Here is a 15,808-nt window from a genome sequence, read left to right as displayed (position 1 = left end):
GTCCACTTTTGTATTATTATTTCAACCAAATAATTATTACTTTAAATAAAATAATCTAGGTATGACTAATTTAACAAACAATATTTAATACTGTAAACTCAACTTTACACTAATCAAACTGTTTACAAAAATAATATTGTATATTTTATAAAAAAATACGTGTTATTAAAGTTAGTAGGTACATATAAATGTTTGTTATTGTTTTTTTATTTAATACCACTTGGCACCGCTACAAAAAATCTTTGTACCTATAATTAGATATATATAAATATCTTATTAAGGATGACTGTTAGATATTGCATTAGCGTTCAAAGGACTTTAAAAAATATTAAATTTCATATAAATAATGTTCAAATTATATTTGAAAAAATCTTGTTTATGTGAAAGGTCCCTCTTGATTACAGACTGCTTGGCTGCAGCGAGACCACACATGCTACTGCACTGATTACATCTTTCGTAAACAGCTTTTACTACACACTTAACGTACTTACTTGAATATTATACCTGAGCTTATGTATTCGATCTGCTTTATTTTGAAAAGATATTAAATATCTAAGAATCAAAGTTTGTATCGCAATGGATTAGTTAAGGTTTAGGAAAAGCCATATTAAGAAAAATCCATATTTTAAGAATAAATTTAAAAGATTCAGGACCGCGCCGAATTAAATTATAATTATAAAAAAAGTAAAAAACTAATAAGGGGAATACAACTATTTAAAAAAAGGCAAGATAATATTGACAAATTTATTAAAAAACAAAAACAAGTTGCATAATTTAACATAACAATTATAATTTGACATTGACAGCAGTCACAGCTACTATAATATAATGTGCAGTATAGATTTTTCTAACTCATGAAACTATTATCTTAGTAGCGAAGTTAAGAAACGCTTCTTTTTTACGCCCGGACATACTGTACAACTTTACAGTGAGTTAAAATTTATGATTCCTAAGTATTTATCATACGAAATTGTCTCCAGTGAAATATTTCAAGAAGCAAAAGAATAAGAGCCAGTATCGTTCCATAAGCAAGCATTAATAGAGCTGGGTAAAAATCTGTCATATTAACAGAATCAAATGTACCGCCATGGACAATGCAAGTCGGTTTTTTTGCGTAGATTAAAAAATTTACTCGGGAATTCAATCCGTGCTCCTGGTTTCTAAATAATCTGTAAACGATTAATTTATTGATATTAATAATTTTACACCTGCTTTGAATAAAAAAATGTAGCTAAGCTAAATTTTAAAATTACAACATTTTCCTTTTCAAATAAAAATGTTTGATTACTTGAAATGATTTCCTTTAAATTAAAAATAGCAAAACAATGAATTATCACTGAAAGTATTACTAGGAGTTTATTTACAGGTACGTATGTTCTCATTTTTTTTTTTTTTTTTTTAAACTGACTTAAAAGAAAAGGAATATGTTATTCCTGCTCGTTTGTGTTCTATTTTGAAAACAGACGTACAAACTACAATACGATACTGGGTCAAATAGTAAATAGCAGTTGTTACCCAATTTTGTACATTTCTTTCAATGGAGATTTTTTGCGACAAGCTAGCCACGGTTTGTTTTCTTCGATATACTCTATTTCTTCTAGATCACATTTCTCGTGCTCTAGGAAATATTTCTCAACTAATTTGTATCCACCGCCAAGGAACATATTAAACGCAAACGGTTTCTATAATTGATAAATTGAACATCAGTTTGGTAATATGAAAGTAAAACACATTTAAATTATCCCATAGCTTCGATTTAAACAATTAAAGTATTTTGTATTTATCAAAATAATGTAAAAGTTTTTTAACGATATTATTCTTCACGGCCGAGCACGTGATCAATTTATTATATGCATAATTTAAGCTTGCGAAGATCAAGAAAATCTCCACAATATTATATTTATCACAATATTAAAAACTAGGTACAGTTTATAAATTATTGTTTGAGTCTGCAATCATATGAAGGCCTCTTTTTCTTTACGATAGCTTAAACAAATTGACGTCTCTTGTAATGAATTAATTTAGTATTAAATTAATAATGGCGTGGAATAAATATTAACTAAATAGACACGATATGCTTTTATTTACAAATAGACTATAAAAAAAATCTTATCTTGTAGATATCTAATTTTAATTGCATAATTATTGATTAAGAATAATTGAAATCTTCAACGTTTTGTAAATAAAATTTTTAGATAATTAAAAGATAAAATAATTGCTTATTTCCTCGATTATTAATAATTTTTTTTGTAATAATGTATTGTAATGTTTTATTAATAAAAAACGTCGATTTACCTTTTGCAATCTTCTCACTCCTTCTTCCAAACTCATAAAATTTGGCTTGTATCCGCGAGGTACGATTTTCTTTTCGTAAATGGCTTTCTTAATTGGATCTGTTGCCGCCTAAAAGGGTTTGGGATGTTAAAAAAATTGGGATGTTAATTAAAATATGTTGAGTTAAATATATGGATTAAATTGGCAGATATCATAGTATCAGATATATATCATAATATGAGAATTTCGCAGATTTTTTCGTTTGTTCGTCTAAAGTCTTGAGGTTTGTTTTTGAAAATGGTGGTAGACTTTTAAGCGAGTGTAATTCTTCTTTATTAAATTAAAAGATTTTGATTTTGAAAGTGTTTTTGTTTATTCATAAAAAAAAAACAAAAATTATTATAGCCTACATCTTGTAACTACGTACCTATTGCACTTGTTAGTTTAAATACTTATTTATTAATACAATATAATACTTTTTACTTTCAATACGCATTATTTAATGAAATAGTAATTTAAAGCTTTTTAAGTACAACAAGAGATAAACATAACACAGCAACTTTAATGAACTCGTATATAACACCACCATGGTATTATAAATAGTATTATATTATATAGCAAAATGAAATAAATCGTAAGAATATTTTTTTACTTATCTACACTAAATGTTGAATTAATTAGAAATTTACTTAACATAAAAAGGAATATAGAAGATTTACTTAAGATTTTGCTGTACGATTTTACATTAAAATAAAGTTAATTTTATAAACATATAAAACAAAAATAGTCGTATGAGTGTTAATGTAGTTTTTACTAAACAGAGGTATGAATGTTTGCTCACTTAGTTCTATACTGTTTCGTGACAAAGGAAAATATATTAAGGTAATTAAGTATTATGTTATCGTTAAGAACAATAATGAGTTGCTTACTAAAAAGTGGTGTCTATTATACGGAGTTTCTTCAACTCCCAATTCCAGTTTAGAGTTCAATAAATCGGCCAATGTGTTTATCTGATTAGAGCTGGACTGCAGGAGTGCTACAATATTAGCTGAATACGACGTATATAAGAAAAGAAAAGCTAAGAACATTAGAAACATCACTACCCTTCCCAGAGTACCTGTAAAAAGAAAAATAAATATACTATATTATACATTTCTACTTCTAAATAATATGGCTTTCTTTCATAATACCTATAGATTTTTTTTTATTTGCCTTATGTTTAAATAAATATATAATTAATATAATTATAATATAATTATAAATAAAAAAAAGAATTATTTAGCTCAATAGTTATTTAAATAAATAATTTTAATTTGATTGAAGATAAAATCGTGTTTCTAATGAAAAAAATTACCTTTAAGTTCGGTATAACTTCCTTGTTGGGTAATCGCGCCAATAACCATAAGAGCGATTTCACTTAAATTCGGTTTTAAAAATGTTTTATCTAGCTGCAAATCAAATGTTACATTATATAAAAACTAAGAATTGTTAGGGAGTAAAGATTAAATCGACGATACAACAATTTGTTTTATTACTTAATCATAAACTTGCAGCATTCAATGTTACAAAGGAAAAAAATACAATAAGAAATGCAAGGTAGCAAGACCAGGAAAACGTAGAATAATATTTCTAAAATAATTCATTGTTTAGTTCTACGTGCCTCGTCGTGTATTCGCGTAACTGTTTAAATTATTGTTTTTAATTAATAAATCATGTTTATCTGTGACATTCTTTTTGTATCTTTGGTTGTTTGTTGTCATAATCGATAAAAATTAAGAAGTGTATTTGAAATGAGTTTATAAAGAATTATTTAATACGAACTTTGACGTTTATAAATTACGAAGTAAATCATGACATAATTCGTTTACCAGGAAATATACAATATATTGCAACATCGCATACAAAAATAAAATGAAATAAATATGTCTGTATAAATGATGACATGTTTTATGTTTATTAAATTGTCCGCCTTGTTGGTCTCGTGGCTAGATATAAGGTCGCAAATCACGTGGCCCTGGGTTCAAGTCCCCGGTCAGGTAAAAGTTATTGGATTTTCTGTCGAATAATTCTCAGTATTAGCCCAGAGTGTGGAAGTTGCAAGTGTATAAACTCCCGTGGCTCAGAAAGTCTTTGGTCCTGCGTTCAACCCTTTTTTGTTGTTTCGGATTTGTCGTCTCAACACATTATTATTATTAGTAATTGCGTCTGTGTGTGCGCTGACACATATCTACTATAATATGACCTGCGTATTTGGCTGATCCATCTTGAGATTGACCGCCGCGCGTCGTGGCCGAAATCGGTCAGGATGATATCATCATCATGATATGATTATATACAAAAATCTATTTTATGTAACCGCCATTACGAAGCAGTGTGGAGAGAATAATAATAGTAACGAATAAAAAATTAATTGAAACATTAACGTTTCCGTTTTTTCTGATTTACATAACCGAGTTGCAAATATTGCCATTGTTGTTAATTACCTTCGTTATTTTATATAGCAATAATATAATATTATATCTCTTAAGTTGACAGGATATTAATAAATATAATTCATACAGTTTTCAATTTATTCATGATACCAGTAAATTAATAGTTATGAATCAATCCATAGTTATGTATATAACATCTATTGTTGCATTAGACTTTTGGTTACGTCATATAGCTTAGGATTCTTCTATACTCATGATACTCTACCTAGATTGACCTCAACCCAAATCTAAATGATTACTCTCAGTTTAAAAAGAAAATAAATAAGTAGGCATAAGATGCATGATTTAAAAAAAAGTTTTTTAATTCTACTTCTACAACTCTGATTCTGGCTGGTAATAAAAATATGCAGGTACACATAAATAAAATAAAAATTTCATTCTAAAAATAATTTACACCAAAGGCACGGACAAGATGTCTGCGGAGATATAAATATAACAAGAAAAAAAAATTGAATGTAACCTATAAATAAATGTTGCTACAACAAATAAAATATTTAAGCGATTTGAGAGTTCAATGAACATTAATTGCTTATTACATCGAGAATGACATAAATATTGCAATTAAATTAAACAAATAGTTCTTTGTCTTATTATACAAATAACATTAACTTACCGTGTCAGGTTCATATTTAATACTTTCCCATCGTGCGTTGATGAATACTATAAGTAGCATTAATACGATAAGCCCGAAAATACAAAACCAAACTCGAGGCTTAAACGGTAAGATGAAGAGGTTGTTCTCATAGGATAGACTTGGTTGACGAAACACGAACTTAACCGTCGTACTCGTTGGATATGACAAGTAATCCAAAACTTTCAACCGTTGTTTCGTGATGAAAACTACAGTACCTATATTAATAAGAAAAGTATCATTACAAAAATATATAAATATTGATGTAATAACTATTCTTCTTCGATACGGTATCAAGTGGAAGATTATGGTAAATGAGCCAAATTTTGGACCTTCTCTACCATGGTGTTCCACGGCTGGATTGCAAATTTAACAAAAGTTTAAGCAACATAAACCCCTTATAGTACGAACCGCCACAGTCGGTTCGATCTAGTACAGGTGCAAGATCAGTCTAGATCCGCACCATAAGGGTATGTATTTGAGTTATGATTCCCCATGATCGGCATCTGAGTTTAGATTTCATTGGAATACTCTAAAAGTACCTGTAAGCTCAGCAACCTCGCGAACGATGTCTCCAATCATACCATTGTACGATCCGTTAATAATATAACCCCAATTGTCCGTGAAAATAAGCACTCGTGATGCATTCAGGAAATAGTACAAAGGATCCAATTGTCGAAAACTGGCTTTGGTTATGAAGTCTATGTGTAGATCCCTGTAATTTAACTCTATAATTAAAAATTATCACCCTTATTAAAGAACTTTGTTTAGCGGGTATTTAGTCATGCAATGATTTCTCTCTTTCTTACGCTTTTGTTTTGACATTCGAAAGAAGAAAACAGCATTGTTTAATTTATTACCCCTAAACAAAAGTTATAAGTTTTAGCAATTTTATAGTGAACGTTACAGGTTTAAATTATGATTTCGTTTAACTTATCTTAAATAAAATATATAAGTTAAACCGTTACTTTCGTATTTATTGTATATATAATCTTGTTAAATATTGAAGTGACTATGTTGTAAGACTCTAAGATAGATATCGCAAAACGCCGTTATAATAATATAATAATTATGAAATAGAAAATTATTTACTTTTCTATAAATGACGAATGCATATTATTATAAAATAATTTACTTTTTTTTTTTGTTTTTTTTAAATTTTTTGAAACATCACAAATTAACAATATAAATCTTAATAGTTAGGTATATTATTCTTTAAATATTGGACGGGTATAACAACTAACAAAGTAACCGGTAATTAAAAAAAAATACTATTCAAAAATATTAATAAAAATTTTGAAAATTTTTGAGATTATGATTAGTATCGAGGATTTTGATTTTTACAATGGCATTATATTCTCAACATACTGTAAGCATGTCAGCATTAAAACCGAGGTTGGTTTCGACACTGGGTATTTGAATTAAAAAAGGGCGAACTATTTATATATATAAATTATTATGAATAAATATATTGCTAACCTCAGGTTAAATAATTGCTTCTTCGTTTCATTACTGGTAATTACTAAAGACGCGGCAATAGGTAAGCCCCCTAAATTTTTCCTTCGCATCGTTATTTCAACAGACATATCATTTGTTTTATTCAAACCCTGTTTAGCTGACCAAGTACCGAAGCTTTCTAGTTTCCATTCGCTGCTGTTAGATAGTTGTTTGTAAGCTGCAAATAGATGAACTTAACATAAACAAAATATAATATATATTTTTTAAATGACTTAGTAATTATTCGTAAATAATTCACGGCTGGGTCAAGCAGCTTAAGATATTTCGTTACTATTTTTCATATTATTTATTAAATGGGCTTTAATTTGACTCGTGTTAAATTGGTATTAAGTATGTCTGTTTCCTGCAGTTTACATATTGGTAGGTTATATTACTTTATTCTATAAACGGATTATAATCTAACGTAATACCTTAGATTATAATCTCGATATATAAATAATTATTTATATATCGAGATAAATCGTCTTATAAAAGTGTGAGAAGAGAGGTTCTGCTAAACGGACCTGTGACATTTTTCTCCTTAAATACAGGGCAAAGTAGTATAAAGTTTCCGAACGGCATATTTATCGTTAAAGCCCAATCTCGTAGAGATTCATGTCGGTTATAATAAATAATTTACTTATTTCAACTTTATTAAATAATTTAAAAAAGTAATAGTATAGTTTAAAAAGAAAAAGAAGTACTTACGTAAATATAATGTGAAAATATCGCCATTTCTCTCAGAAATAATTACATGCGAATCGATTAATATATGAAAATGTTTTATATCATTCAATGTATCTTCTTTATTTTTATCATATTCACCGATGATTAACCATCTGTATGGACTTCGAAATCTTTCTGTACCATTTGCCTGAATATTTAATACAAATAATAAAATATATAGTCTAATTATACCTTAACCTAATTCAGGACTGCCGATAATAATTGAAAAAAATATGTCTACACTGCCTTTAATGCAACTATAACCTATTCAATGAAAATAGGAAAAAAGATAAACAAACCATAGATTTACGTTTCATGAGATTTGTTAATAACTCAGCAATATCGTTCACTACTAAGGGTTTATGATTAATATATCTTTATTTATAATACAACACTATTACACTCAACTACTTATTTCCACTTTAAATTTACTTCCAAATATTCGATGAAAGTTTCGTCGACGTTAAAAACGCCATTTTTTCGCAAATCCATAGTGAATATAGATTAATCAAGATCTCGACCAATGACATCGCGTCAATTTTCTGTCAAATATTGTTTTTTTGGCATTTTTCCCGTTATGGTTGGAATAGAGTATATGTATTTGGCACAAACAGCTAAATACCCGTATAAATATACATTATACACTCATTTGTTACTTAATTGTTTCTTAATTAAATGAATGGTTACTTCATGCATGGATGCTCGGATTTTAAATGTTAAGATTTAAACCAAATGAAATCTTTTCGAAACACCAATTCCTCGTGTAATATTCTCTCGACTAATGCCCGATATTCTTCAATAACAATTCGGGAAAGTTGCTCAAAAAGAGTGAAATTATGTTTGTTAATTTACAGCATTGATCTGTCATTTAGCTAGGCTTTTTATCATCACACAACAGATGATATTTCGTTTACCGTATATTCTACTATAACTGCGACATTATTTAAATTATGATTACATTATGTTTAAACTTACTTGTTCCATAAAGTGACTGCTATTAGGGCAATTTAAATCGGTAACTATTATTATATTTTGAATTGTATTAACCCTTATGCTGCCTAAGTTAGTTACAAATTGTATAGGGTTTTGAGGTCCTACATAGTTAATTTCATTGATAAGTTCCATCTTCTTGGCTTTTAAAATAAAAATTAATATTACAACTATTTAAAAAGAGGATTTTTTGATTTTTACTTACAGTTGAAGTGATATCAAAGTTATATATAATTAAATATTAATAATGAATAACACAGAAAAAACCCTTCATAATAATGATACCAGGGTTTTTTTGTATCATCAAATTGATCAATATTGTTGAATAAATCTTTTGTTCATTTTTCGTTCAAATAAAACTATTTCAAACTTGTGGATTGGAATATCGTCTTGTCATTAATGGTAGTTTTTTTGTCATACAAGTGAGAAATAATTAAAGTTGAATGAATCGCGAGTTTTATTCTCTAACGACAATAGAGACTACCACGCTTCGAATTGGAGATTCGAGTTTGTTAGTAGTTTCAATATTTAGCAAGCGTGAAAACTTAAAAAAAAATCTGTTTAAATATTTATTAAATTTTAAATCTCACTTGGTTTCCAACAAACATTTGCTAAAACACTTGGAGGTCTGCTGTATGAGTTAATAACACTCGATACCATTTTAATTTCATTATTCCCAACGTAAGCCTGCACATTTAAGCAAGCTAACGTTATTAGTAGGAAGGTGTACTGTATCATCATGTGTATCAGACTATATTAAAGCTAACCTTTCGTATGTCTTTTATAATAGTAAATGTTACACAATACATCGGTCCGTATGATATTTAATTATTCATTAGCCTAATTAGAGCCTTTAGTGGGTATTAAGTGTAATCAAGCCAGCTGCTAATCACATAGGCGGTATTGATCCGTATATAATTACTGCTAATCGTTCTGTTAATAAACAATACTTACATTAGCAGCCTGTAAATTTCCCACTGCTGGACTAAGGCCTCCTTTCCCTTTGAGGAGAAGGTTTGGAGCATATTCCATCTTGCTGCTGCTATGCGGGTTGGTGGAATACATATGTGGCAGAATTTCGTTGAAGTTAGACACATGCAGGTTTTCTCACGATGTTTTCCTTCACCGCCGAGCACGAGATGAATTATAAACACAAATTAAGCACATGAAATTCAATAGTGTTTGCCTGGATTAAACCCGAAATCATCGGTTGAGATGCACGCGTTCTAACCACTGGGCCATCTCGGCTCGTTAAATAAATCTAAACTCACAACATTAATAGGTAACTTTTCATGCGTAACGCTGTAGGTAATTACGATGAAAAAAGGGTAGACTAAAAATAGTTTTGTAATTAGTAAAAAACACAATTTATTTTAGAACACCGTGACTTATTGTTTACACGAAGTGAGATTTATTTAGTTCAGAACAATTATATTAAATTTTTAGTGTAGTTATTATAATATCAATGTATTTACTATAATTTTACATACTCGTACTTAATGTTCACGTACAACATTTTTTGCTCGTCCCATCCCTTTTGTAGTCCTATCTGAATTTCGTTTTTTTTTTTTTGTAAATAATTATATTGTTTAAAGTTGACAAATCAATATTGAAGAATAACATATGCTTCTATCATTACAAAGTATGAGATGCATTTTTTTCATGACGAACAGACGGTGTAACTTGTAGTAAGTAGCACGCTGTCGAAACACTTAAAACATTGTCGCCTATCCAACAAGGCATCTATGCCTATTCATCAAGGGTTGCGTTAGTGCCACCACAAAAACCAGAATACTCGATATTTTAAAGACTCCTTAGCATATGGCTCTTAAGAAAAATCTTAGGAGGAAGGAGTTTCTAAAATTCACAAATGCGGAAAAAAGCATAGCATTTTACGCACATTAGATCAGTTGTTACCAACTATATTCATTCCTGAGGTGTCCTCGTAACATTTACCTTTTTACAAATGGTAAAACAGACATAAGACTCAATATTTTTCCGGAAATATGTCGATGGTACAAATAGCTCGGTATTGGATGGAGTCAAGAGGTTGCGGTTCGTATTTGATGCATAGATTCATTATGAACTTAACATCGAAATTCGAACTCCAATAATTGAACAAAAATCAAAGATTAAAAAAAAACAGAATCTTAAAAAATCATCCTAAGTATACTTCTATGCATTAAATTATTGCAATCTTTTCCCTGCCCGTGTCTCGATATATTTGGGGTCGACGCAACATGTATTTTCCTTCCACTCTCCTCTATTATTTATCATCTGATCATTCACATCCATCCCTCTCATATTCCTAATCAAACACTCCATCCATATCTTCTTAGGACGTCCTCTTCCCCTTCCTCCCTCTCTCATGCTCACTCGTCATCACTATTTGAATGCAAAATTGAAATAAAATATAAATACGCTTTTTAATATAACTTCACTTTTGCATTAGTTATAGTTATAACATTCAAAAAAGTCCTTGCTCCATTAGATCCTCTCAATGGTACCATGAGCGAGTGACATGTTCGCCTTTAATCTATCTGCTTTATTAAATCTTCTTGCTAAATTAGTTAAAATCTGCTTTCATATATTTTTAATAAATAAGTGCTAACTTCGTTATTTAAATAAATGTTAAGCTATGAAGTGTGTAAAAATATTATGAATTGTATTACGTCATCGACGTGTCATTTCGTTATAGAAAAACACAACGTGTTATTAAAAAGTCATTGGTGCTTAGCGTATGTGTAATTACCTATCCAATTTTAAAATGACTACTTTATATTTTGAATAACTTGTAAATTTTACTAAATATATAATATAACATTTGCTATTTATGTGAAGAAATTGCTTTGTTAAGTTTACATAGTTTTTAGCACTTTGTCATTTATCGTGCTAATTATTCGGTGCCGATTGTGATGTATAATTTCTATTATAGTTACAACAACAGCAAGGAGAGCTCCATACGTTAGTAACAATAATGCCGGATAACAGTCCACCATACTAACGGACACGAAATTAGCCTGTCTTCCAACGCATTTAGGGCGCTTTTCGTATAATAGATGATTTTCTCTCTGCTGCAGGCCATGTTCTTGAAGACGTTTTGTTCTTGAAAATATATAAGGAAATATATTAACTGTAAACACTATATCATGCTTCTTTATATCGGAAATAAACTCTTGGCACACTAAAGATATCAGTGACGCGCAATTCAAACAGATTTTCCTTCTAGCTTACCCAATTTTGAACATTTCCATGAACTGTGTGTTTTTTCTAACTGCAAGCCACGGGTCGATTACGCGTAAATATTGAATTTCTTTGAGACCACATTTTTCTCCTTCTTCGAAATACTTTCCAACAAATTTGTAACCCACGCCTGTTTCCATATGAAAAGCGAACAGTCCCTGTACGAAAAAAAACTTAATAATAATGTTTTAAACTTTTGAAGTGCAAAACACGAATTCATCAATTAATTGAAATTCAATAAACGTTGGTACTTAGTAACCATTTAAGGAAATTTGTATAAGGATATTTAGCGAAGATTTATTCATTCGGCAACTGGATTTTCGGATATATATCCTCAAGATAATTTACATAAACCGGAAGTGTAAAAGGGTATTACTTAACATTAACAATGTATCCGTATCGACAAAGAATATACAATTATTTCCATTAAAACAACGTTTCCTACATTTCGTCACGGTTTTAGTATTAAGATCATTAATGATTAACTGGCTTTCAAGATGTATAAGACTTACTTTTTTCATTTCTTTTACTCCTTTTTCCATACTTATAAATCGGGGCTCCGTTCCAGGTGGAGCGACTTTAGTTTTATAAATAGCTCTACGTACAGGTTCGGTCTCTGTCTGTAAGTTCGGTTGTAAAAATATACTTAGCTGATAATTAATGAATACTTTAATATTTTCAAATAAGTAACAATGAAGTTTACTCTTGATATTTAATTCAAGTTAAATGAGATTATATGAAAAGGTCATCCTTAAAACAGTGTCAAATATTATATTAAATCTTTGATTGAGAAAAAGTATATTAAAATAATGTTAATAATAATAAAAAGTACCTTAAAGTAATGTCTATTAAAAACTGTGTCATGAACGCCAAACTTAATCCTCGAATGCAACAAATCTTCTAAAGTCCTAATTTGTGAAGAGCTGGACTGCAGTAAGGCGACGATATTTGCAGAATATGATGTGTATAGAAATGTTAGCGCCACGAAGAGTAATAGCAACACCATACGACCGAGAGCTCCTAGTTGTTAACATAATAATATTTTACTGCTAATTATATGAAATACATTATAGTAGTAAAATAAATAAAGGATTTCACTATTTTCATTGCTGGCTGTATTTCGTAACGACTATAGCTTATTTTTTCATCTGAGTTACAATTAAATACATACTATTAAAGCATGTTTCTTATAGGTTTATATATCCTTCTGACCGATTTTGATGGCCGCCATACTTTGCAGGTTCATCTGCAGGTTGGAGATTTGGGACGTATTGCGGAGCAGACGGATGTACGAAAACTTAAGTGCACTCTCTTCCCTTACTCATTTTAAATCTGACACAGCCAGAAAGACAGGAAGAGAAAGAGAATTTTATGATAGAAAAACATTTTTTTGTGATACTACTATTATAATTGTTGTAAGAAAATAACCTTCCTTAACAATTAGTACTACTAACGCAAAATTGTCATTTAAATTGGAATGGTACTCCCGACATTATAGTTTTCAACCATACAAACTCTTCAGCTATTATTGTATAGATTATGATATAGGTTCCCTTGACTACCTCGTTGGTATAATGGTTATATATAAGGCCGCACATCCCGAGGACTTTCGTTGGGTTATTGTTTTTCTAACGAAAAACCCAATAACCTCCGTGAACGAAACTAATCAGGACGACACTTGATACAGATAATAAATAAATAATAATATGTAATTATATTTTTTTTAGTATTGCCATGTTTTCTTCTTCATTTACCTTTTAATTCAACTGTGCTTCCTTGTTGACACGCAGCTCCAAATGTGAAGAGAGCCACATCGATTACATTCGGCCTCAAAACTCCACTTTCTATCTTCTATTTGACAGAATTTTAGGGTCAATAATGTTTTCAATTTCTTAATTCATTAAAAGATGCTTTTTAAAAAGTATCCACGTAAAAACCTTACCTTTTTAGTTGATTTTTTCTGTTTCCATTCCCATACAGTAACTAAGCATATAACCAAATACAGTATACAAATTAAGGCAATAGAACCATACCATAACGAATAATTGAAAGATAAAAGAAACAAATTATTTTCGTATGAAAGTTTCGGTTGCTGGAAAACGAATTTGGAGCGAGTTGGCGTTGGGCTCGAGATGTACTCGACTATCGATAAACGTTCCGAAGTAAGAAACATTGGTGATCCTGAAATTTTTAACGAATGTAGAATACGATAAAATTATCGTAAATATTTTTTTAATGATATACAGACGTGGGCAGGTAATGGTTACCAGATGGTAAGCCGTGTTAAATTTATTAGCTATTGTTACCGTATGCTACCTTAAAACCGGAACACAGTAAAATTAATTACTGCTGTTTGACGGAAATATCTAACGAGGGGTGGTACCTGCCCAGAGGGCTTACACAAATCCCTACCACCCAGTAAAAATACGTGACGATCGATTCCTCTTTTCTAAAGGTTTACATCTAGGTGTATTTTTTGGTTCACATATTTATTGAAGTCATATTAGTATGTTTAAGATGTATTTACAAATTGTGGGCACGTGTCGCAATGATTACTTTGAGCATCGTATTGCATTTACCTCCTATATCAACCTCCTCTCTCTCCAAATAACCCGTCATGCCATTCCATGTGTTGTTTTGACTGTAGCCCCACGTGTCAGTAAAGAAGTATTTTCTGCTTGCGTTGAGGAAATCCATGAGTTGGTTTGTCGTCGGAAAATTTACTTTTGTTATGGTGTCAATATGGTCGTTGCTAAAAATTTTATAAATATTTACTATAAAAAAACTTTCTGAGTTTATTTTAAATTATTTGTATCATAATGAAAAATATAACAATATTTATCAAGTACCTACATCTAACTGTCTCATAACTAAAAGGGAATAAAGTGTTCGAATGGAAACCATGATTTGAAAAATGCATAGGATGTCCTCGTGACAGCAGCCACCTTTCCTAGGAGAAGAAAAACAGGAATAGTGCCAATTAAGGGATTCCTATAGCTAGAAATGAAACTTTAAACAGACGTATAGATGATGATATTGAATTCTTACACTTCATCAGTTAAATGATTAAAGCTGTCATTATCTGTCAGCACGTAGCAAATTTTTAATTCGTAGCCATCTAAATTCATTCTTCTCAATGCCGTAACTTCAGCCTGATTAATGGACTTTTGGAATCCATTGCTGCTGTTCCAGTAGTTATATAATTCAGTAATCCATCTAGACTCCGGGCCAATCTTATAAACTAAAATTTAAATAGAATTGTTGTAATTTAATATGCTTTACGAGAAGTTGGTAAGGTTGTACACACTGCCGTATATTTAACTTTACTTTGCTAATTACGGGACTATATTGTATCCAAAACCTCAGGATCATAGATCATAGTCATATAAATGTACATAGAGACTGTTTTCCCAAAAAAATTAAAACAATACATTCATAAGAAATTAACCTACTTGTGGAACGGATTCTTATTTAATCTATTATATTATATTAATTAAATAATATTTAAGTCTATCTACCTTTGTGGTAACGACTGCGATCCCATTGTGATTATGCGTCGGGGTTAATTAACATAGTAGTATTCATAAATATGATTAAAAGAAATCCTCGTCTAATAGCATAAATAAAGAGAAATACTCAACTGGTGACGAGAGGGATTCATTTTCCAAAAAGAGAATCGACATTTGCGATTCAACAGAAAAACCGTTGCTAAGATTCTTGCAATCGCGCGCGGTCATCATTTGTATAGTAGCTTCTTTATTTTGATTTATGCATACTTATTACAAGATCTCAATGTAAAATAAATAATTCAATATAAATAAAGTTCTACTAATAATTATGATTAATGAATATGAAAAAAAAAACTTACTGCGATATGTTATATAATAATTATTTTCAATTTCCCGAATAACAAAAACTTCAGTGTCTATTAGAATGTCTATTTGTGTAATACTTT

At 29.9% G+C, this 15,808-nt stretch overlaps 1 protein-coding gene across 1 annotated transcript; it reads right to left on the bottom strand.

The window, feature by feature from the left end:
• Window positions 1-909: 909 nt before the first annotated feature.
• Window positions 910-14,030, bottom strand: LOC113395114 (ionotropic receptor 75a-like). The gene is made up of 14 exons (XM_064215796.1): window positions 13,796-14,030; window positions 13,608-13,701; window positions 12,686-12,873; window positions 12,366-12,473; window positions 11,845-12,011; window positions 10,310-10,321; window positions 6,877-7,050; window positions 5,940-6,112; window positions 5,380-5,615; window positions 3,629-3,722; window positions 3,204-3,391; window positions 2,296-2,403; window positions 1,516-1,682; window positions 910-1,169 (listed from the first exon to the last, which is right to left on the bottom strand). The coding sequence occupies exons 1-14, from the start codon at window positions 14,024-14,026 to the stop codon at window positions 950-952; spliced, it is 2,160 nt and encodes a 719-aa protein (XP_064071866.1). The 5' UTR covers window positions 14,027-14,030; the 3' UTR covers window positions 910-949.
• Window positions 14,031-15,808: the final 1,778 nt, after the last annotated feature.

Source organism: Vanessa tameamea, chromosome 9 (genome assembly GCF_037043105.1).
Source record: "Vanessa tameamea isolate UH-Manoa-2023 chromosome 9, ilVanTame1 primary haplotype, whole genome shotgun sequence".
NCBI lineage: Eukaryota > Metazoa > Arthropoda > Insecta > Lepidoptera > Nymphalidae > Vanessa > Vanessa tameamea.
This window is presented reverse-complemented; position numbering and strand designations above follow the sequence as displayed.